This window comes from Ailuropoda melanoleuca, chromosome 10, assembly GCF_002007445.2.
Source record: "Ailuropoda melanoleuca isolate Jingjing chromosome 10, ASM200744v2, whole genome shotgun sequence".
Classification (NCBI taxonomy): Eukaryota; Metazoa; Chordata; class Mammalia; order Carnivora; family Ursidae; genus Ailuropoda; species Ailuropoda melanoleuca.
This window is the reverse complement of record NC_048227.1, coordinates 94,524,363-94,541,226: the sequence shown is the minus strand read 5'-3', so window position 1 is coordinate 94,541,226 and position 16,864 is coordinate 94,524,363. Positions and strand designations below refer to the sequence as shown.

Here is a 16,864-nt window from a genome sequence, read left to right as displayed (position 1 = left end):
CAGTCTTTATCGGGTAGAGTTGCTGCAAGTGGAAAAATAATCGGTTATTCTTCATCAAGGAAAGAGCTAGATAAAATGAGTTTAACCAGTCCGTGAAAATTGTGATCTTGAGAAACAGAGGTGGCCCCATAACCAAAGTACGTGAAGAAAAGGCTGTGACAACCAATCCCTCATCTAGAGTCTGGTGGAAAGGGTAAATAAGCCAAAGCATTCTGGTGAATTCTGGAACAAAGCACCATTTGACTTGGACCTACATGGGTGCCTCCCATTACATTTGGGACTTTTCTTCCCCAAATACTCCTCCTCCCAACATCCTTCTTCACCTTTCCTCTCCCTAATTAGGTGTCACCTCAGATTTTCGGTGGATTCACTGGAAATAATCCAATTGCATTCAAAACAGTAATGCCGGCATCACCGGTTTAAATTTTCTTCGTAATTAAATTGCTTGCTGTAGCGAACTGACTCATCTGTTTACTTTTGTGAAAGACTTTAGGTAAAACACAGTATAGTTGAATGGTGACCACTCTCAACCAGCAAATTCGGATGCGCTCCTTTTATTGACTGCTTCCTGTGGGCCGCACATCCTGTTGGAAGGGTTTTCCATGTATTTTTTCATTCTCATACTAATCCTATGAGCCAGCTACTATTTATTAGTCTCATTTTAGAGCTAATGAAGCACGGACACCAATTCATAGCCTCAAACTATGGCCCCTGGGTCAAATGTAGCCCTAAAGTTTTACTGGAAAATCCATACCCATTCATTGACATAATGTCTGCGGCTGTTTTGAGCTACAACAGCAGACCTGAGCGATTAGAAGTGAGACGTTAGGGCTCAGAAACCCTAACATTTACGCTCTGGCTCTTGATAGAAAAAGTCCACCAACCCCCAGTGTAAAACATGGTTATTTCACTGATCATGGAAAAAAAAAAGGGCAAGAATATCTGGGCAGCTTGGAATAGAGCTTCTACTGCAACTGTCTTAGCAAAAAGTATCCTGTCTTTATCGGTCCCCTCTTGTTCAGATCTTACCCACTTCCTCTCACCAAGGTTTATCAACCAGTCTCAGAAAAAAACCACAGTGTTCGTGGAATATCAGTTTAGTAACTTATGGCTTCTCTCTCAGTATGGTGAATTTTGATCAGGTAGGTGGAGAGATTTCTAAGAAAGAAAAGGAAAAGGACACACCAAAGAAGGACACACCAAAGAAGGACACACCAAAGAAAGCTTTGACAACCGCGCATTTCCTGAGAGGTTGCAAAATTTTTGGCGGTTTCACAGGTATTTCTTCGCAAGTACAAATGACATCATTGTTGAAATTACAAAGAAAATTGGCCTGCTGCATTCTACATTTGGGATCACATATTGTTGGTTGAGTATCAATTGATTTTTCTATTTTTACCAGGAAGTTATGTCATAACTATTTTTAGTAGACAGTGTCTGGTTCTGTCATTTATGGAACTCAACACACAATTACGCCTCAGAATTTTTTTTCTAAGGCTCTAAGAATGCATGTATTTGGTGCAAAATGTGCTCATCAGCAAATATTCCACTACACCGTGAAACATTTTAGATTAAAAGTCTAAAACAGGAAGTGGGCACTAACAACTCAAAGAATTTAGTATATTCCCAGGCAGCAAAGTGGGTCCAGCTTTAAAATACATAAATTTGCCTTTGAAATAGTCATACTTTTAATCATTAATTGAGAATGAGTTAACATCTGAGCTGCTCTGGTAATTTTTACTTTATCCTTAAAAACCTATCTATAAATCAAAGTCAATTCATAACTCAATCTCCAGAGGACCTAATCTGGCCCATCAGCTCAGCCCGATCGATTCACATGGAGTCAAATGATTTATGCACACTGGTTCACTATTGAAGTGAACAGAAAGTAAGTGCCTGAGACAAGACAAAGCCCATGGTTTTTCTCTTCCCTTCCCTTCCTTCCCCCAAACACCAACCAATAGAGAACAGCACCCAACAGTGGCTCCCAAGCTCATTTGAATCACTTGGGGATCCTCCACCATCCCTCTGCCGGGGCCATACCCCCAGGGCCGTGAAATCCCAGTCTCTGGAGGTGGGATGCAGGTATCAGTACCTGTCTGGGAAGCTCCCAGACACCAGTAGACAACTGTGATTACGGTGAAGATAGCCAGATGGACTCTGTCTGTATACACCTGACATTTGCGAGTCAGGATGCTTCACGCCCTCCTCCAGCCCCCGTGGAGCACTTGGAGCGCTCAGACAGAGGAGTTCTTAACATGATCTACTGGGGGATGCAGTGGCACCCTCATTCTGGCTTCTAACACGTAATCAATGCGTTGCTGCAAATACGAAGAGGATTTTTAACACAACGAATATGGCCCTCGGGTTCCTCTTCAGTGATGATCTGTTTCAACATTCACCCTACTTCTGCGTCTTAGGAGACAAAACCTCCCCCATTCCTGGCTTTGCTCTTTACTTTGCAAGCCTATTTATCCTGCACAATAAGCTTTAAAAGGACCAAACAAAAAAGTGTGCCTTACCTCTACGATGCTTTTTAAGTCCTGCACGTAAGTCCTTTCAGTCTCCAGGATCTCCTGAACGACTCTATCCACATAGAGGAGCTTGGGGCTGGTGGCCGGCTCTGCACCCGGTCTGCCCGGCCCGTTTGCTTCCATTCTCCGCTGGGCCCGGGGCTGAATGTGGCCGCCTTCGTCCACGTTCTGTGGCCCAGCCGGGCCGTCCCGTTGCAGCTCGCTGCTGGAAAACGGCCGGGCTGGTATCAGCTCCAGTTTTATGGCCCCGGCTTCCTTATCTTGGTGAAACAAGCCCAAGTGGCTGTTTGAGACTAAGGTCATTCTGCTGCCGAAGGAACCGTGGCTGTCGCGGGAAGAGGCCGAGGACGACGTGGAGCCGAAGCTGACGGGGCGGTCGCTGTCCGAGAGCTCCATGGCCTTCAGTTCCTGGGAGCGGGGCTGCCTGCTTATGGTCTTGCGATCTGGAGTTTCTGTTACAGCTGACGGCACTTCAGGACCCAACGGCTGCACATCTATAGTCATTAAAAAAAAAAGAAAGAAAAAAAAAGAACAACAACAACAAAAAGGACAAGGTAAGTATTTTTAAATTACATCAGACAAGGTTTAAAGGTTAAAACCTAGCCCAAATGTATATAGGGTCAAAAGTAAAAAGGTAGCGGGTTCGTTATAGAAGGAAAAGCAAAGGCACCCATGGTAGGTCGAGTTGCAAAGTCAGAGTCTCTAAAGCATCACCTGGGAACATGTGAGAAATGCAGAGTCTCAGGCACCACCCCAGACCCCCCAACTTCAGTCTGCATCTTAACAAGACGCCAATGCCATTTGTGCACAGACTAAAGCTCGAGAGAGCCTGCAGCCACTGCCTCCAAGTGGGATCACCTGGAATGACTCACGCACGCAGACTCGTCCAGATTTACTGAATCAAAGGCTCAGTGGTCAGGGCATAAGGACTCTACGGCCCTAACAAGCACCACAAGTGATTCTTATGTGCTTAAAACACACCCTGTGTGATTCATATAGAATCTGACCGAACACTGTTCTACAGTTTAAGTAGTCAACCCTCAGTCCACAAAATTTCAAGCTGCAATTCTGGGTCCACCACTGCTTCACAGACGCTGACAATTTCACATTTTACTTGGATACGGCATGAAAGAGAAAGTGCTGGTGTGGATAGTAACTTTCTGAACTGGGCAACAAAAGCCAAACTATTAAGATCCATGCCTTCTTTCAAACTTTCTCTCTCAACACAACATTTCTCTCAATCTCTCCTTGAAAGTTGACATCCCATTTGTGGTGCATATGAAGTTAGACTATTACAGAGACACTTAACTACAACATTCCCCGCATAAAGCTAGACAACATGGCCGTGTAATACACAATTCAATAGTACAGAAACTCAATTATGAGAAAAATTATGTATTTTTAAAGAGACAGAGGCATTAGTCTTTTGAAGTGGGCACAAGAAGAGAGTAACTGCAAAGTCCAAAGGTCATTTAATATACATAGCACTTAAATCCTGAGGCCCTACCTGAAACTGAAGCTCACAGAAGCTATTTTGGTGAAACATATCAAGTGCCAATCTTCTTCATTTGCAAGGCAGGACCGACATTGTTTTCCCCCCATGAGATCCCAAGTTTATGGAACAATATGCCTTGCAGTGAAGAGTGTGACAAATGAAGATATTTGCTTCATTTCCGCAGGTTAACTTACCACCAGGATCCATGTTTACGGGTTTTCTTAGAAAAATACAAGAGTACAACTTATGTTTGGAAGTTTATAACAAAACACACACAATAAGAAGAATATAGATGAATGATCATTTTTCAAAAGGAACATGAATTTGGTTTGGCTCTGTAATAAAGATTATCAAACAGCTGGTAGCGATATTTCTAGAATATAAAGAATCCATCAGGTCTGTATCCTTCCACATCCTGACTTTCTCTAGATAGTTTATATTCATGGCAAATATGAGTGCCAACTTATAATGCAAATATGACAATTATTAAGTATAAAATAAAAGAACTAAATTGGGTCAACAAGCAGGAATGGTAAGAAATGTGTAGGAAATGAGTAATTTATCGGCGTAACCACTACCACATGGTATAAACGTGCCACAAATTTTTAAAGCATTTGCAATATTCTTTCTGCTCGCTCTATAACAACTTTATGGCCTATAAAACACGGATTGGTTATAGTAGTTAAAATGCACTTGCCCTAAAAAGCCTGATCCAACTTGAGTATGGCAAAAATCCAAGAATCAGCCAGGCTTGTAGGTGTGCTTACAGCAGGACACACTTGCCCACATTTGGGACTGGTGTTAAGAAAGTCTGAGGCAGTTGAAAGTAGGAGTAGACCCAGCAAGGTTTTCTTCCCCTCATGATGGCATCCATCATAACCATAAAACCATGAGGATGACCTCACTTTCAGAAAGGGGTACTACCTTGGGAAGTATATTGGGATTATTCTTAAGGTCTCAAAGGTCCAATGAGGCAATGATTTAGTACTGAAAATAAACTGGATATACTGTCCCTGAAAGCCAGGGCATCTGGAAAGGTCCAGATCAGCCTACTCCCCATAGATCTGGACACACCTTCTCTCCAGTATGGAAAACTATATTTAACAGTTATATAACTCTTGGCACATATCCATTATCAGGATTGGTGGAAATGAACACAATAGAGACTCGTTTCTTTCCTTTTATGTCAGGTTAGCCAGCCAATACTGGGACTGAGAGGGATGAAAGGGGAGCAAAAGTGGCGAGGAGTTTCAAAGGAGTCCATGCTGGGCTGCCAGGGATGACAGTGCCTTTTACACTTTCAAAGGCAGGAAAAAGTGGGATATGAAACTCAGGTCAACAGGGGGGTCCCTTCATGGATAAATCTTAAATGGCAGCATGAATTTGGGCCCTGTTCCAGGTAGGGCTTCATATATTCTAATACCAGGCCATGTATTCTAGGCCGCTGGGCCAGCCTATTCTTCAGACTGCCAACCAGGCTCTTTTAAAGTAGAATATTTGAGATATTTGGTATCTGTAATATTTAACCAAGCTTACTGCCCCAAATTAAACACCTTCCCAAATTAGCAAGGACAGAAACACTGAACGCTAAGTCACATAATGGTATATAATATGAGACTGCATCTGCTAATGGATCACATTTTCATGTTGCTTCATTGCTTAGAAGATAATTATAGTTTTCTCACATGAGGAAATGGACCTCATAAAAACTGCCTCATCTTGTTCTCACCTCCCTCGAAATAATTTAAAATTTCCACCCTGTCTGGCTTATCCTTCCTAATATAGCACACCAATTACTGATATTTCTTTCCAGAGATGTACTATTCAAAACAGGAGCCAGGAGCCACATGTGACCACTGAGCACTTAAAATGCAGCCAGTCCAAATTGAGACATGTTGTAAGGATAAACTATATATCAGATTTCAAAGACTTAGTATGAAACAAAAAAGTACAAAACACCTCCTTAATAATTTTTACATTAATTGCACGGTGAACTAATATTTGGGGATAATGAGTCGGATAAAATATCTTCTTAAAATTATTTTCACTGGTTTCATTTTGCATTTTTAAATGTTGCTACTGGAAAATTACAAATTATATATGTGGCCTGCATTGTATTTTAGTTGGGCAATGAAGTCCTCTAGATCATTACACTGTTCTGTTAGATTAAAATTGACTTCCTTATCAATCTTTATTCAAATAATAGTGAGTGGAGAGATGCGTACAATTCCAAGGTTGTCTTTTCTTCCCCTCCATTCATTAATACACCATACTGTTATGAGTTAATAAAAACAGAGGCACAAGACAGTCACTGCATACTAGGTATTGGGGTCATTGTTCCCCTGGTAAACGGAAACACCCAGATAGAAAGCTGTAGAACAAGAAAGCCTATTCCTGCACCTTGAGTGAAGGATGCTGACAAGTTGTACTAACATTTAGCTAACCTGATGTTTGTTTCTCTTCTTGTAACCTTTCTTCCTTCTTACCAAAACCCAAGCACTAGGCTATTACACAGCAACTTCTGAGAATTGCACATTGCTGATGGCCCATGTCAGTGGGTCTTTTGACCATGAATATCCTAAAATAAGCTGGCTTTGCCTGCCTGGAGGGTGTTGGTCTGTCTGATCCTTGGGAAACCCAGAGGTGATGTTCGAAACCCAAGTCGAGCATCTTGGAGTCTTGACTCTTACAGCCAGAAGTACTGTCAGCCTCCAAGCCATGAACGTGCCATCCTCAAGAAAAAGAAAACAGTGGCTATAGAGCTCCACGTAGGTATGCTTTCCCACATTTTACTTCATGACAAGTCTCTCTCTCATTGTTTCCAGGTGAGAGAGCTTTAATTCCTCGGCTTTTCTTTGTTTGCTCCTCAAACTTCCATCATTTTAATTGCTCTCCTTTGGAATGTCATTGTTAGAATCAAAAGCAGCACTTCTTGGCTCTAACTTGTCTCAGGCTGACTTAGGCTTGAGGCAGAACTTTCCATGGCAAGTAAAGCCCAGGCTTCCTGTGACCATGTTTACATGTTGAAGGGGGGACAGAGGGGTCCACTGCCGACCACTCCCTGTCACAACCCCCAAGGGGAGCTTTACGAGGCAAGGCAGAATTCTGTGCACAGTGGGGGCTGATGCGTGATCAGGATTTCCAAGCTCTGCTCATTGCTATTCTAGACTTCAAATAGCTAGTCTGAGCTCCTTGGCAGGGCAGTCATGGAAATCAAGAGAACGTGCTGAGCTCAAGACCAATGAATAACTAAAATTATGTAGTTCCTTATTATACTGCCTGTGAATTTCTCAAAAAGGGGAAACCAATAGAGACACTAAGTATAAGCAAGAAATTCTTCTCTCAGCCAGTCTTAGGTAGAGCCTCAAAGTTGTAGACAAAGTAAATGAAAAAAACTTTTTAGAGTTGAGGTTATAAGAAATGCACATTTCTATATGTCAAATACAACCCCTGGTATTTGAGGAGAATCCACACCTCTGAGATAGGAGACAGCTTGGTAGATAAAAGCCACCGATAGCAACATGAATTTCTCCCTCTTGGTTTTCTAAAATACCCACGATTCTTCCATTAATAGCAAGGCCAGGACCGCAATTCCACCTGTTCCTTAATGCTCAGAGTACTTACTCCCAATAACATGATTTTCATACTTATCTGTAGTTCTTTGGTAATAAAGAAGTAAAAAAAAAAAAAAAAAAAGTCAGACTACCGCGTTCATTCTTAGTTTTGCCCGAAGTACTACAGTGAGGCAAGATGCTAACTTTAGCAAAAGCTGGATGCAACGTGTAAAGGAACTCTGGACAATCTTGGAAAGTTTTCTGTAAGTTAAAAAGTTTTCCAAAGTAAACAGTTAAAAAAATGGTGTTACCAGAGAAGAGTGGGTTAAGTCAGTATTTGTACAAGATCAAGAATGGGAAAAGATGTTTTGCAAAAATGCCCTTGTTCAAACAAGAAGCAAGAGGTTGAATGAGAACACAAAATCAAAGATTCTTTCAAGCTGTAAAGTCTGATACTAAATATTCGGGAATTTACTAATGGATTCTCAGGCCAGTGGATGGAAACGAAGGGATACCGTGGCTACTGTAGTTGATAGTTAATGAAGCTAATAGATAAAGGGCCTCAGCTAAGCGGTGACTCTAGAATTTCTACATTCAAGGGCACCAACATGCCAGCGTGGTTAAAAGGGAATTCCCTTAAGGCTTTTGATATAAATGCAGCTGTTTTTACCTTTATGGTCAGCTTCGCGAACAGAGGTTCAGCTGAGTACACGTCCTGGCCTTCCCACCAAACCTAACAGCATGGTGGTCAAGTTCTCATCGCCAGTGGAAGTGATAAGTGCCCCTTTGGGGGTCTATTTCTCAAGCATTCACCATCATTCCTCCACATTCTTTCCCCTCCCACAGGAACCCAGGTGGGGCAGGGACATTGCGGGAACCATGAACATGACACCAGTAACCTAGAATATGGCAGAGCATGAAGACAGAGGAGGCTTGCACTAAAACTGGCTGTGGACATGCCCTGAACCACCACACAGAAAAGTCTGGCTATCCTGAAGCTGACAGGCTGGAGGAACCGTGTGGTGAGACCACGTTGACATGTAGAGAGACGCTCAAGAGACCCTAGCTGTTCCGGGGCCTTCCGATTGTGCTTCCTGCCAAGGTACCAGCTGTGTGAGTGAGAAGCCTCCGAGGGGACCTCAGCACCGTCATGTCTGACTACAATTTCATGAGTCCCTCATTCAGAACCACAGAGCAGAGCCTCCTCTGAACTCCTGACTCACAAAACCTGGAGAGATTAGAAATGATTGCTGTTGTTCCAAACCACTAGGCTTTGGAATGATTTGTTAGGCAGCAAGAGATAACCTGAACAGTCTCCATTACAACAGATTAGCTTTACCATAATATGCCACTGCTTCAACTCTGCACCAAATTATCCTAAAAAAACCCAACCCAAATCAAAACAAACTAAAGCCTCAAAGTTCATTCACATGTGTCATTACTTCTTAAAATTTTACAGGGGAGCAAAATCAACAAGAGGGCTCAAAGTTGGACTGTGGATCAGAGACTACGGTTTCTGATTTCTCGTCCACTCCTCTTTGTACTTGGATATAGACGCATAACACAGTAGGGCAGAAAAGGCATTTAGAGATCAGGAAATGCCCTTAAACATAAGCTCCTTGCATAAAGCACACGGTCCCAATGTGCTAAAAGCCAAAAGGGCCTACACAGTGTGTGTGTGTGTGTGTGTGTGTGTGTGTGTGTGTGTGTGTATGTAGGTAAAGGAATGAGTATGTACCCAGCCGTATGTGTAGAAAGAGCTCAGAGGATGGGCCAGAAATTAGGTTATGACATAACAGTCTCTCTTTTGGTTGGAGGATTTGCATTCATGCCCTGGCTCTGTACCATCAAGGTTTGTACTACAGTCTTTGGGTTTCAGGTTTCCTCACGTGTAAGGTAAGTGGCCGGACTACCTGATTTCCAGGATCCCAGCCAACCTTCGGGGTGTGACTCCAGGCCTGAAAATAAACACTAAGTCCATTCCTAGCTGGAATCACAGCATAAGCAGGAACTGCAAAATAGCAGTTTTCTTCTACAGCCTACCAATGCAGGTCTTGGATGCTAAAACATATGTCACGGACTCTGCCAAAGGCTATTAAAAAATCTCTATTTTTAATTTAGATTAAAAATCTATGTTTCAGCGTCACTTCGAACAGCACTTTCCTGTTAGTGTAGAAATACTGGTTTCGAGGCAGTAACTAAACAAGGATAGCTATATATTAAGGCTCTATCTGTATTGAACGTACTCAGTTCCCAAAACATTTCCGTACAGTTGAAAGGGAGGCATTAGGCTAAATAACATTTTCTGAGGGGGAGGAAGGAGGAAGAAGAAGAGGAAAAATTCAAGTGACCAACAATAGCACTCTGAGTAAATAAATCCATCCACAAAGTACACTAAACATTTTCTTAGAGAAAAAGAGGAAGAGAATTCAAAGTGCCAACAATAGAGATCGGAGTAAATACATTCATCTAGAAGGAACAATATAAAAGTATTAAAAAAGTCATGTCCTTTCAAATTCTGAAGGGTGTAGAAAATGGTCATAATATGCAGCTTGGTGAAATGGATGGCTTATATGTACAATGGGATCCCAATTTTGAATTTAAAATGCCACTTATTTATTATCCACATTAGAAAAAGATTGAAAGGAATCATAAAATATTAGTACTGGTTTTACCAACTGGGAGCATGGATGATTTTTTTCCCTTTGATATTTATCTGTAAATATCACTTTCCTCCACGTGTATATTGCTTTTATACTCTGTAAAAAGTTATTTAAAGAAATTAAAACCACAACCTCAGTTTGTATCAAATACTTAAGTATTTTACAGCAAAATAAGTGATTTTTATGTTCAATATAATTTTAAGGAAAAGAATGCCATATATCTTCTTTGAAATATATAACTATCACTACATTAAAATAATAAAACAAAAAAAAACAGGTTCCAATGTGCACCAGTGTTGAATACAATGCATGCCTCCTTCGCCCCGATTATTCCTCCTAACAGAAGTATTTCTTACCAACAAATACTCAAAATGGAAATTGCATTTACTTTGTCAACTTTCGTTCCCACTAGACTCAGACTAAATTTCACCAGTACAGTTGCTAAGGGCAAAATTTGCAAACGTTTATTCCACACGCCCCCCTCCGTCCTTCCACCCCCTGCTCAGCCTGCAGTGAACCTCAGAAAGAAAGCATATTAAAATACTGGGCAGTCGATGCACAACAACCTGGGATTTTCGTTTTCTCCCTAGAATCACAGACATCAGCTCTCTAGATAATTTCAACTAACTTTAAGGAAAGATCAGAAAACCAAACCAAACCAGGCAAAAAACCATTTCAGACACCAGTTCAGATGGAGGGAAAAAGAAATCACCTTCCGGACTAATTCCATTGTTGGATAACTTGTTTCCATACGTCGCATTTGTAACAGAACGGCTGTAACCTATCCCAGCGAGCTGCTGTCCCCCCTCTCCCGCCCCCCGCACTGCCTTGTGAAGAAAAGCCCCTGCAACCGGTTCGCCCCACGGTGGACCGTCCCCGGCTGCTCCAAGAGGAAAGGCACGAGCTTGTCCCCACCCGAGCACTGAGCATCGGTGCTTTGGGCACATTCACGTGGACACCTACCTGTGCTCTCCCCGGGCTAAGCCACATCGTCCACCTTCAGCTGATGCGGTGACCTCACCGGCAGCTCAGTCAGGTAAAACAAGAAGGCTTTACTAGTCCGTGCAGCTCCTTCCGTAGAAATATTGCATGAGTCAGCTTTTATCTCTCAAAACCCAACACACAAAGGCTTTACAAAAACCTGATTTGCAACTTTCTCACTGCCTTTTCCCCCCTAGTGTGCAGACCACAGACTTCAGCATCACCCAGAGCCTTAAATGAAACATGACATCATTCAATTGAGAAGCAGGACAATAGACACCACTGTGGGTAACTTGAAAATGCACACTTCGCTAAGCAACGCCCCGCGCCTGCCATTCTTTTGTGAACATCAAATACAACCCACACTCGCCCAGAGCTGCTTGGGCTTTACCTTCCTGGCTCTGGCCACCGCTCCCATTAAATTCCACAAAAGAATCCAGATCTCTGGAGTGCTGATATTTTCAAGTTCACTTCCGGAACTGTAAGCACGTTCCAGAGTAAATGGACACATCTCCAACTTCAGTTTTAAAGTGAAGTTTGCGGGTGGCAGTGAATTACATAGTCGGAGGAAGTTTGGGCACTTTGTTTCCTTTAACGAGACATTTAATACAGTTTCAAGTAGGCAAAGTTAAATATGAATATATTTAAGCTTGATTTTTTAAAAAACAGAGTTTAAAAATCCATCTGAAGAAAAACACCTAAGATGGAAGCTCATAGGCATTTTTTAGAAAAAGGGTCAAATTCTGTGATCTTGTAATTCATAAATACAAGGTAGGAAAGACAGAATGATCGAACTCCAACACTTTAGTACAAGAGACCTTCAAATTATCTCGGATTTCGATTTCCTTCAGGCCACCTGTCCTTCTTAAAATGCTCTATGTATTTTTATAAAAAGACTCAAAATGTTCATACTTGAAAAAGATAATGAGTTTTTTAGATGGAGGTCTTCAAAAGTACAAAATGTTACTGAAAACTGATATGACTCCACCATGGAGTTAAAACTCAAATTATGGATTACGCCCACATATGGACACAGAAACCTAAAGTTTTTCAAAGGATCAAAACCCTTTTAACAGAAGTTTCATTTAAAGCATTCGTTTGTGGTTATGGGAAATAACATTAGCTGATCATCTTTAATATAGCTATTTCTATCATACCTATTAAGTGATTTTAAACTAACAACATAATAGGATAATTTGCTTTAATGCCCATTTCCTCTCGAATAAGGCTGAACATATGCAAAGCCACTTAACTAAGCCATTTTGATGGGAATTGATTAGTCAGTTCAGAAGACAACTTTTGGACTGGGTTTCTCTCCCACAAAATTCACCAGTTTGATGGAAATCACTAAATCACAGATGCTGAAAAGGCAGTTTGTGAGGAAGGGTCCTCCCCGGGGCTGTGGGGACTCTCTTCATCTTCCAATACTGACCTCCACAGTGTTCTCTCTTGCCCCCCAGATGACGTCCCCTAGACTCATGCCCAAGACCTCTGTTTTTGCTTAGCCAAGAGTCAGCTCAACTCTTAACAGCTCCACCAAATCTTTCACAGCAACTCCAGCCCCCGTGCCTTCCATTTGTTAAATGGCTCTTTATTACACTTAGAGAATCACACGGTCTCGTATTTAATTATTGCTTAATTGTCTCGCTTCTCCCTTGGATTGGCAGCCTGGGGAGCAGGGAGCCTTCCTCTACTATAGATTTGATCTTCATGTGGACGATACCAAGAGCGAACACGGAGGTTCCTGGCATTGCTTGACTCATTTGGTTTGGGTCCACGTCTTCAGATCCCAAGTTACTACTTTTATTTTCCATTTTCCACTGAGATGTTATTGTACTTGGATTTTTTTTTTTTTTGGCCAAGAAATATTTTTTATTTTTTTAAAAAGATTTTTTAAATTTATTTTTGTGCGTGTACGTGTGCGCATGAGAGGGAGGGAGAGAGAGAGAGAGAAAACAAGTGTGGGGGAGGGGCAGAGGGAGAGGGAGAAGCAGACTCCCTGCTGAGCAAGGAGCCTGATGTGGGGCTCGATCCCAGATTCCAGGACCCGGGAATCATGACCTGAGCTGAAGGCAGTTGCTTAACCGACTGAGCCACCCAGGTGCCCAGCCAAGAAACATTTTTTAAAAGCCATTTCTGAGAGATGCTGTGTACATTATAAGCGAACAAAACAGCAAGGCTGTATCCAGCACGGGTGCTGGGCAGTCTGTAAACGTCTCCACTGGATAGACAAGTGACCTGACTTGAAGGGCACCTTTGTGGGGACAGCACAGGGTGTATTTGGTCCCACGGGTCAGTTATTTGTCACTTCACCTGTGTTTCCTGTTTTAGCAAAATCATCAACTTAAGTAAGGAAACACCTTTCATATTACTCACAAGTAACTGGAACCACTCTCTACCACACCTGCACACATGGGTGGTTCATAGGATTTTGAATCTAGTCTCTTAAAATCTTCCTTAAAAAAAAAATCTAGCTTTTTCAGAGCAGGGAACACACACACACACACACACACACACGCGCGCGCGCGCATGCTTNGGATCGAGCCCCACATCAGGCTCCTGTGCTGTGGGCCTGCTTCTTCCTCTCCCACTCCCCCTGCTTGTGTTCCCTCTCTCACGCTATCTCTATCTCTGTCAAGTAAATAAATAAAATCTTTAAAAAAAAAAAAAATCTAGCTTTTTCAGAGCAGGGAACACACACACACACACGCGCGCGCGCGCGCGCATGCACACACGCTCTTTTTACCTTTCTATTTTTCCTAGTACCACATATTTACTAAATGAATTAAATGAACAGAGCATAAGATCTAGGGAGAGACAATACAGAGACCTAAGAGCAGAGAGGAAGAGAAAAGGGAAGGGAAAGGAACATTTCTTGAGCAATGTTCAAGGTTCTTTCACACCTGAGAGCAGAGGAGCCTTCTGGGTCCCAGTGTTTTCTTAAGACCTTTCTCTGCTCTACCTTCCACTCCTTCCCATCTCCGATCCCACACCTCGATCACACCAGCTGGTACCAGTTCTTGTAGGTGCCCCACTGGCGCAAAGTAAATCCTAAGACACGCAAAAGGCACCAACACTAGCATCCTTGCAGCTTCTCCTGTATAATTGATTTGCCAATATTACCAGCAGGTAAAAAGACTGTGTTTGCTCAGCAAAATCTCGTTGTAAACGATAGCGCGATTGGCTGCAGATAAACTGCACATTGATGCCTTGTCGGGTGAAAAAGATACTCTTACTGGAAAGTGGCTCCTGTTCACTGGCTTGCAGCACTAGTTACACAATCGGGAAGTGCAGGAACCATTCCCAGGATCCCCGCCAGGGGTGGGGGGCCAGGGGTAGAAGAACAGCACCCACAGGACAGATCTACAGCCAGCAGGCACAACCCGGCCAGCCAGCCAAGCGCAGTCCAGCCTCGTGGCCTAATTGGAAGAGGACCAGAAAGCCCCACTATGTAAAAACATCCTTTCCCAGAAATCTGCCATTGGGCCCATGCTTCCACTCTGAGAAAGAGCTCCTTTTGGTTTAAAGTAAAAGTTGTCAGTTAACGTGCTCATCCCCCTTGGGAAGGGTTAGGGAATCACTGCCACAGTAGTGTGAGCTAGCCTGGGCCGCCGCATGCTTCCAAGGAACTGTATGGGCCTTCTCGGAAGGAGGCCAGGATGGGATTGTGGGGAGGACTGGGGAGGCTGAGGGGGGAAGAAGAGAGAGCATGCAGTTCTAGGGGCTTAACGAGGTCTGACCTAATTGGGATACTCTGTTGTCTCTGCAGCCAGGCAACAAACACGCCAGGAAGCTGGGCAACAAAGGGTGAAGGAATGTCCTGGAGAAAGGAAGAAAGACAAAGGCACGCACCCTGGTGTTTTTTTTTTTTTTTTTTTTTTTTTTTTTACGAATTCAGGGAAAGATTTTGCTTTATATAATAATACCGGTTAAGGCAGATTTAGAAAATCATCTTGCATTTTCAGACACAAGGGTGCTAGAAGTTACAAGGGGCTTTGCTTCAAAACACAACTAATATTTTACACATGAACGGAGCAACTGACGTACTGGAGGGGGCAGCCTGGTTATCTTGCGGTTTGAGATATTGCCACTGTTAACACATTTCCCAAACAAAGGGTAAAACCAACCACTTTCTAAAGCACAGGCCATTGACAAGACGTTCTTGATATTTTTAGTCTATTAGAACTCTTTTCTTTGAAAGAAAAAGGCAGAAGATTACCTTTTACTAAGTGCATGCCACAGAATAAATATGACAAACAGTAAAGCCAGTCGCCTGCCACGAGGTGCCACACAGCTTCACTGATGTCCTTTAGGACACGCTGACCTTCCTCCTGAAAGTGAGATGTAATGTACTAACACCCTTCTGCATATATGCTCTTCCAGACAGCCTACTCTAAACCCAGAAAATGTCACTAACCATAAATTCTGCCTCGCCAGTCTTACACAAACCAAACTATATACTTTGTCAAACAAACAAAGCTAATCTGGGTTTTTCCTTTCTAAAAGACTCTTCTCAAAGTGAAATAATCTTTTTTCCCTCAAGATTTTATTTATATATATGACAGAGAGACAGCCAGCGATAGAGGAAACACAAGCAGGGGAGTGGGAGAGGAAGAAGCAGGCTCCCAGCAGAGCAGGGAGCCCGATGCGGGGCTCGATCCCAGGACCCTGGGATCACACCCTGGGCTGAAGGCAGAGGCGCAAGGACTGGGCCACCCAGGCGCCCCTCAAAGTGAAATAATCTTAATGGTAAGTGAGTTTCTCTTTGCAAATTTAAAAAGTGTTTACTCTCAACAAAAGATATAGATCTGAGGCAGACAAAAGCACTCACTCACGTATAGGTGAAATTATATGAAAGTATTATTATTATTATTATTATTTTTGTTAGCCCTGAAGTATTGAATCTAATCATAGAAACCAAGCTATAAATAATAAATGGTTTCCAGGACTCAAATCATCCAACTGAAAAAATAATTCCTCACCCCCTACTGCACTAAAATGTCAGTGTCGAGTCATGGTCATAAGAATTTTAGGAAACAAACACACAAAGCCTGTTATTCACAACACAACACTTTCTGACAGTGAACCCTTACCTTGCAATCAAGTCATGCTTTAACTCCTCGATCATATGTCAGTCGGCCGTGAAAGCTAGCGGAGATCGCCAGGAAGGGCTCATACTCCGGGATTCTAAAATTCTGTTTCAGGAGCTCCTCTGTGGGCTCATTCCTCTGACTCTATGACAATCATTAGCTCTGTTTTTCACTCTGTTCTTTTATTAGGATATTTCGGTCTTTATTGTCCAGAGACGATGAAATCAAGTCTTAGCTATTTCTGAACTGAACAATTTCTAGATATCGAGCAAGCAATATGTTACAAATCGTCTCTTGCTTTCAATCCTAGATCAGTCCCATCTTTAAAGACACCATGGGAGGACTCCCTGTGCTAATAAGCACAATGAACTAATTCTCCCTCTAAGAATGCAGTATGTTTCCAGACACATTTTTCTCCAGGAGATAACACACATCTAATCCATTCATAACAAAAGGCATTCAACACGCTCTATCCTTCTGAAAACACTCTTCAAAAAAATGTACTTGAATTTGTAGAAAGGGCTTGGATATTGTATTGATACCCTGC

At 42.5% G+C, this 16,864-nt stretch overlaps 1 protein-coding gene across 5 annotated transcripts in view; it reads right to left on the bottom strand.

Moving 5' to 3' along the window:
• PLEKHG1 (pleckstrin homology and RhoGEF domain containing G1) overlaps nucleotides 1–16,864 on the bottom strand; it is a 233,922-nt gene that overhangs the window by 84,636 nt on the left and 132,422 nt on the right. For 4 of the 5 annotated variants that reach the window (XM_034669294.1, XM_034669295.1, XM_034669292.1 and 1 more), the window contains one exon: nucleotides 2,523–3,028. In XM_034669294.1, the coding sequence (XP_034525185.1) occupies nucleotides 2,523–2,930 (408 nt within the window). In that variant the 5' untranslated portion in view covers nucleotides 2,931–3,028. Of the gene's footprint in view, nucleotides 1–2,522; nucleotides 3,029–11,209; nucleotides 11,318–16,864 lie in introns of those variants that run through there. The other variant, XM_034669293.1, reaches the window with a different exon arrangement.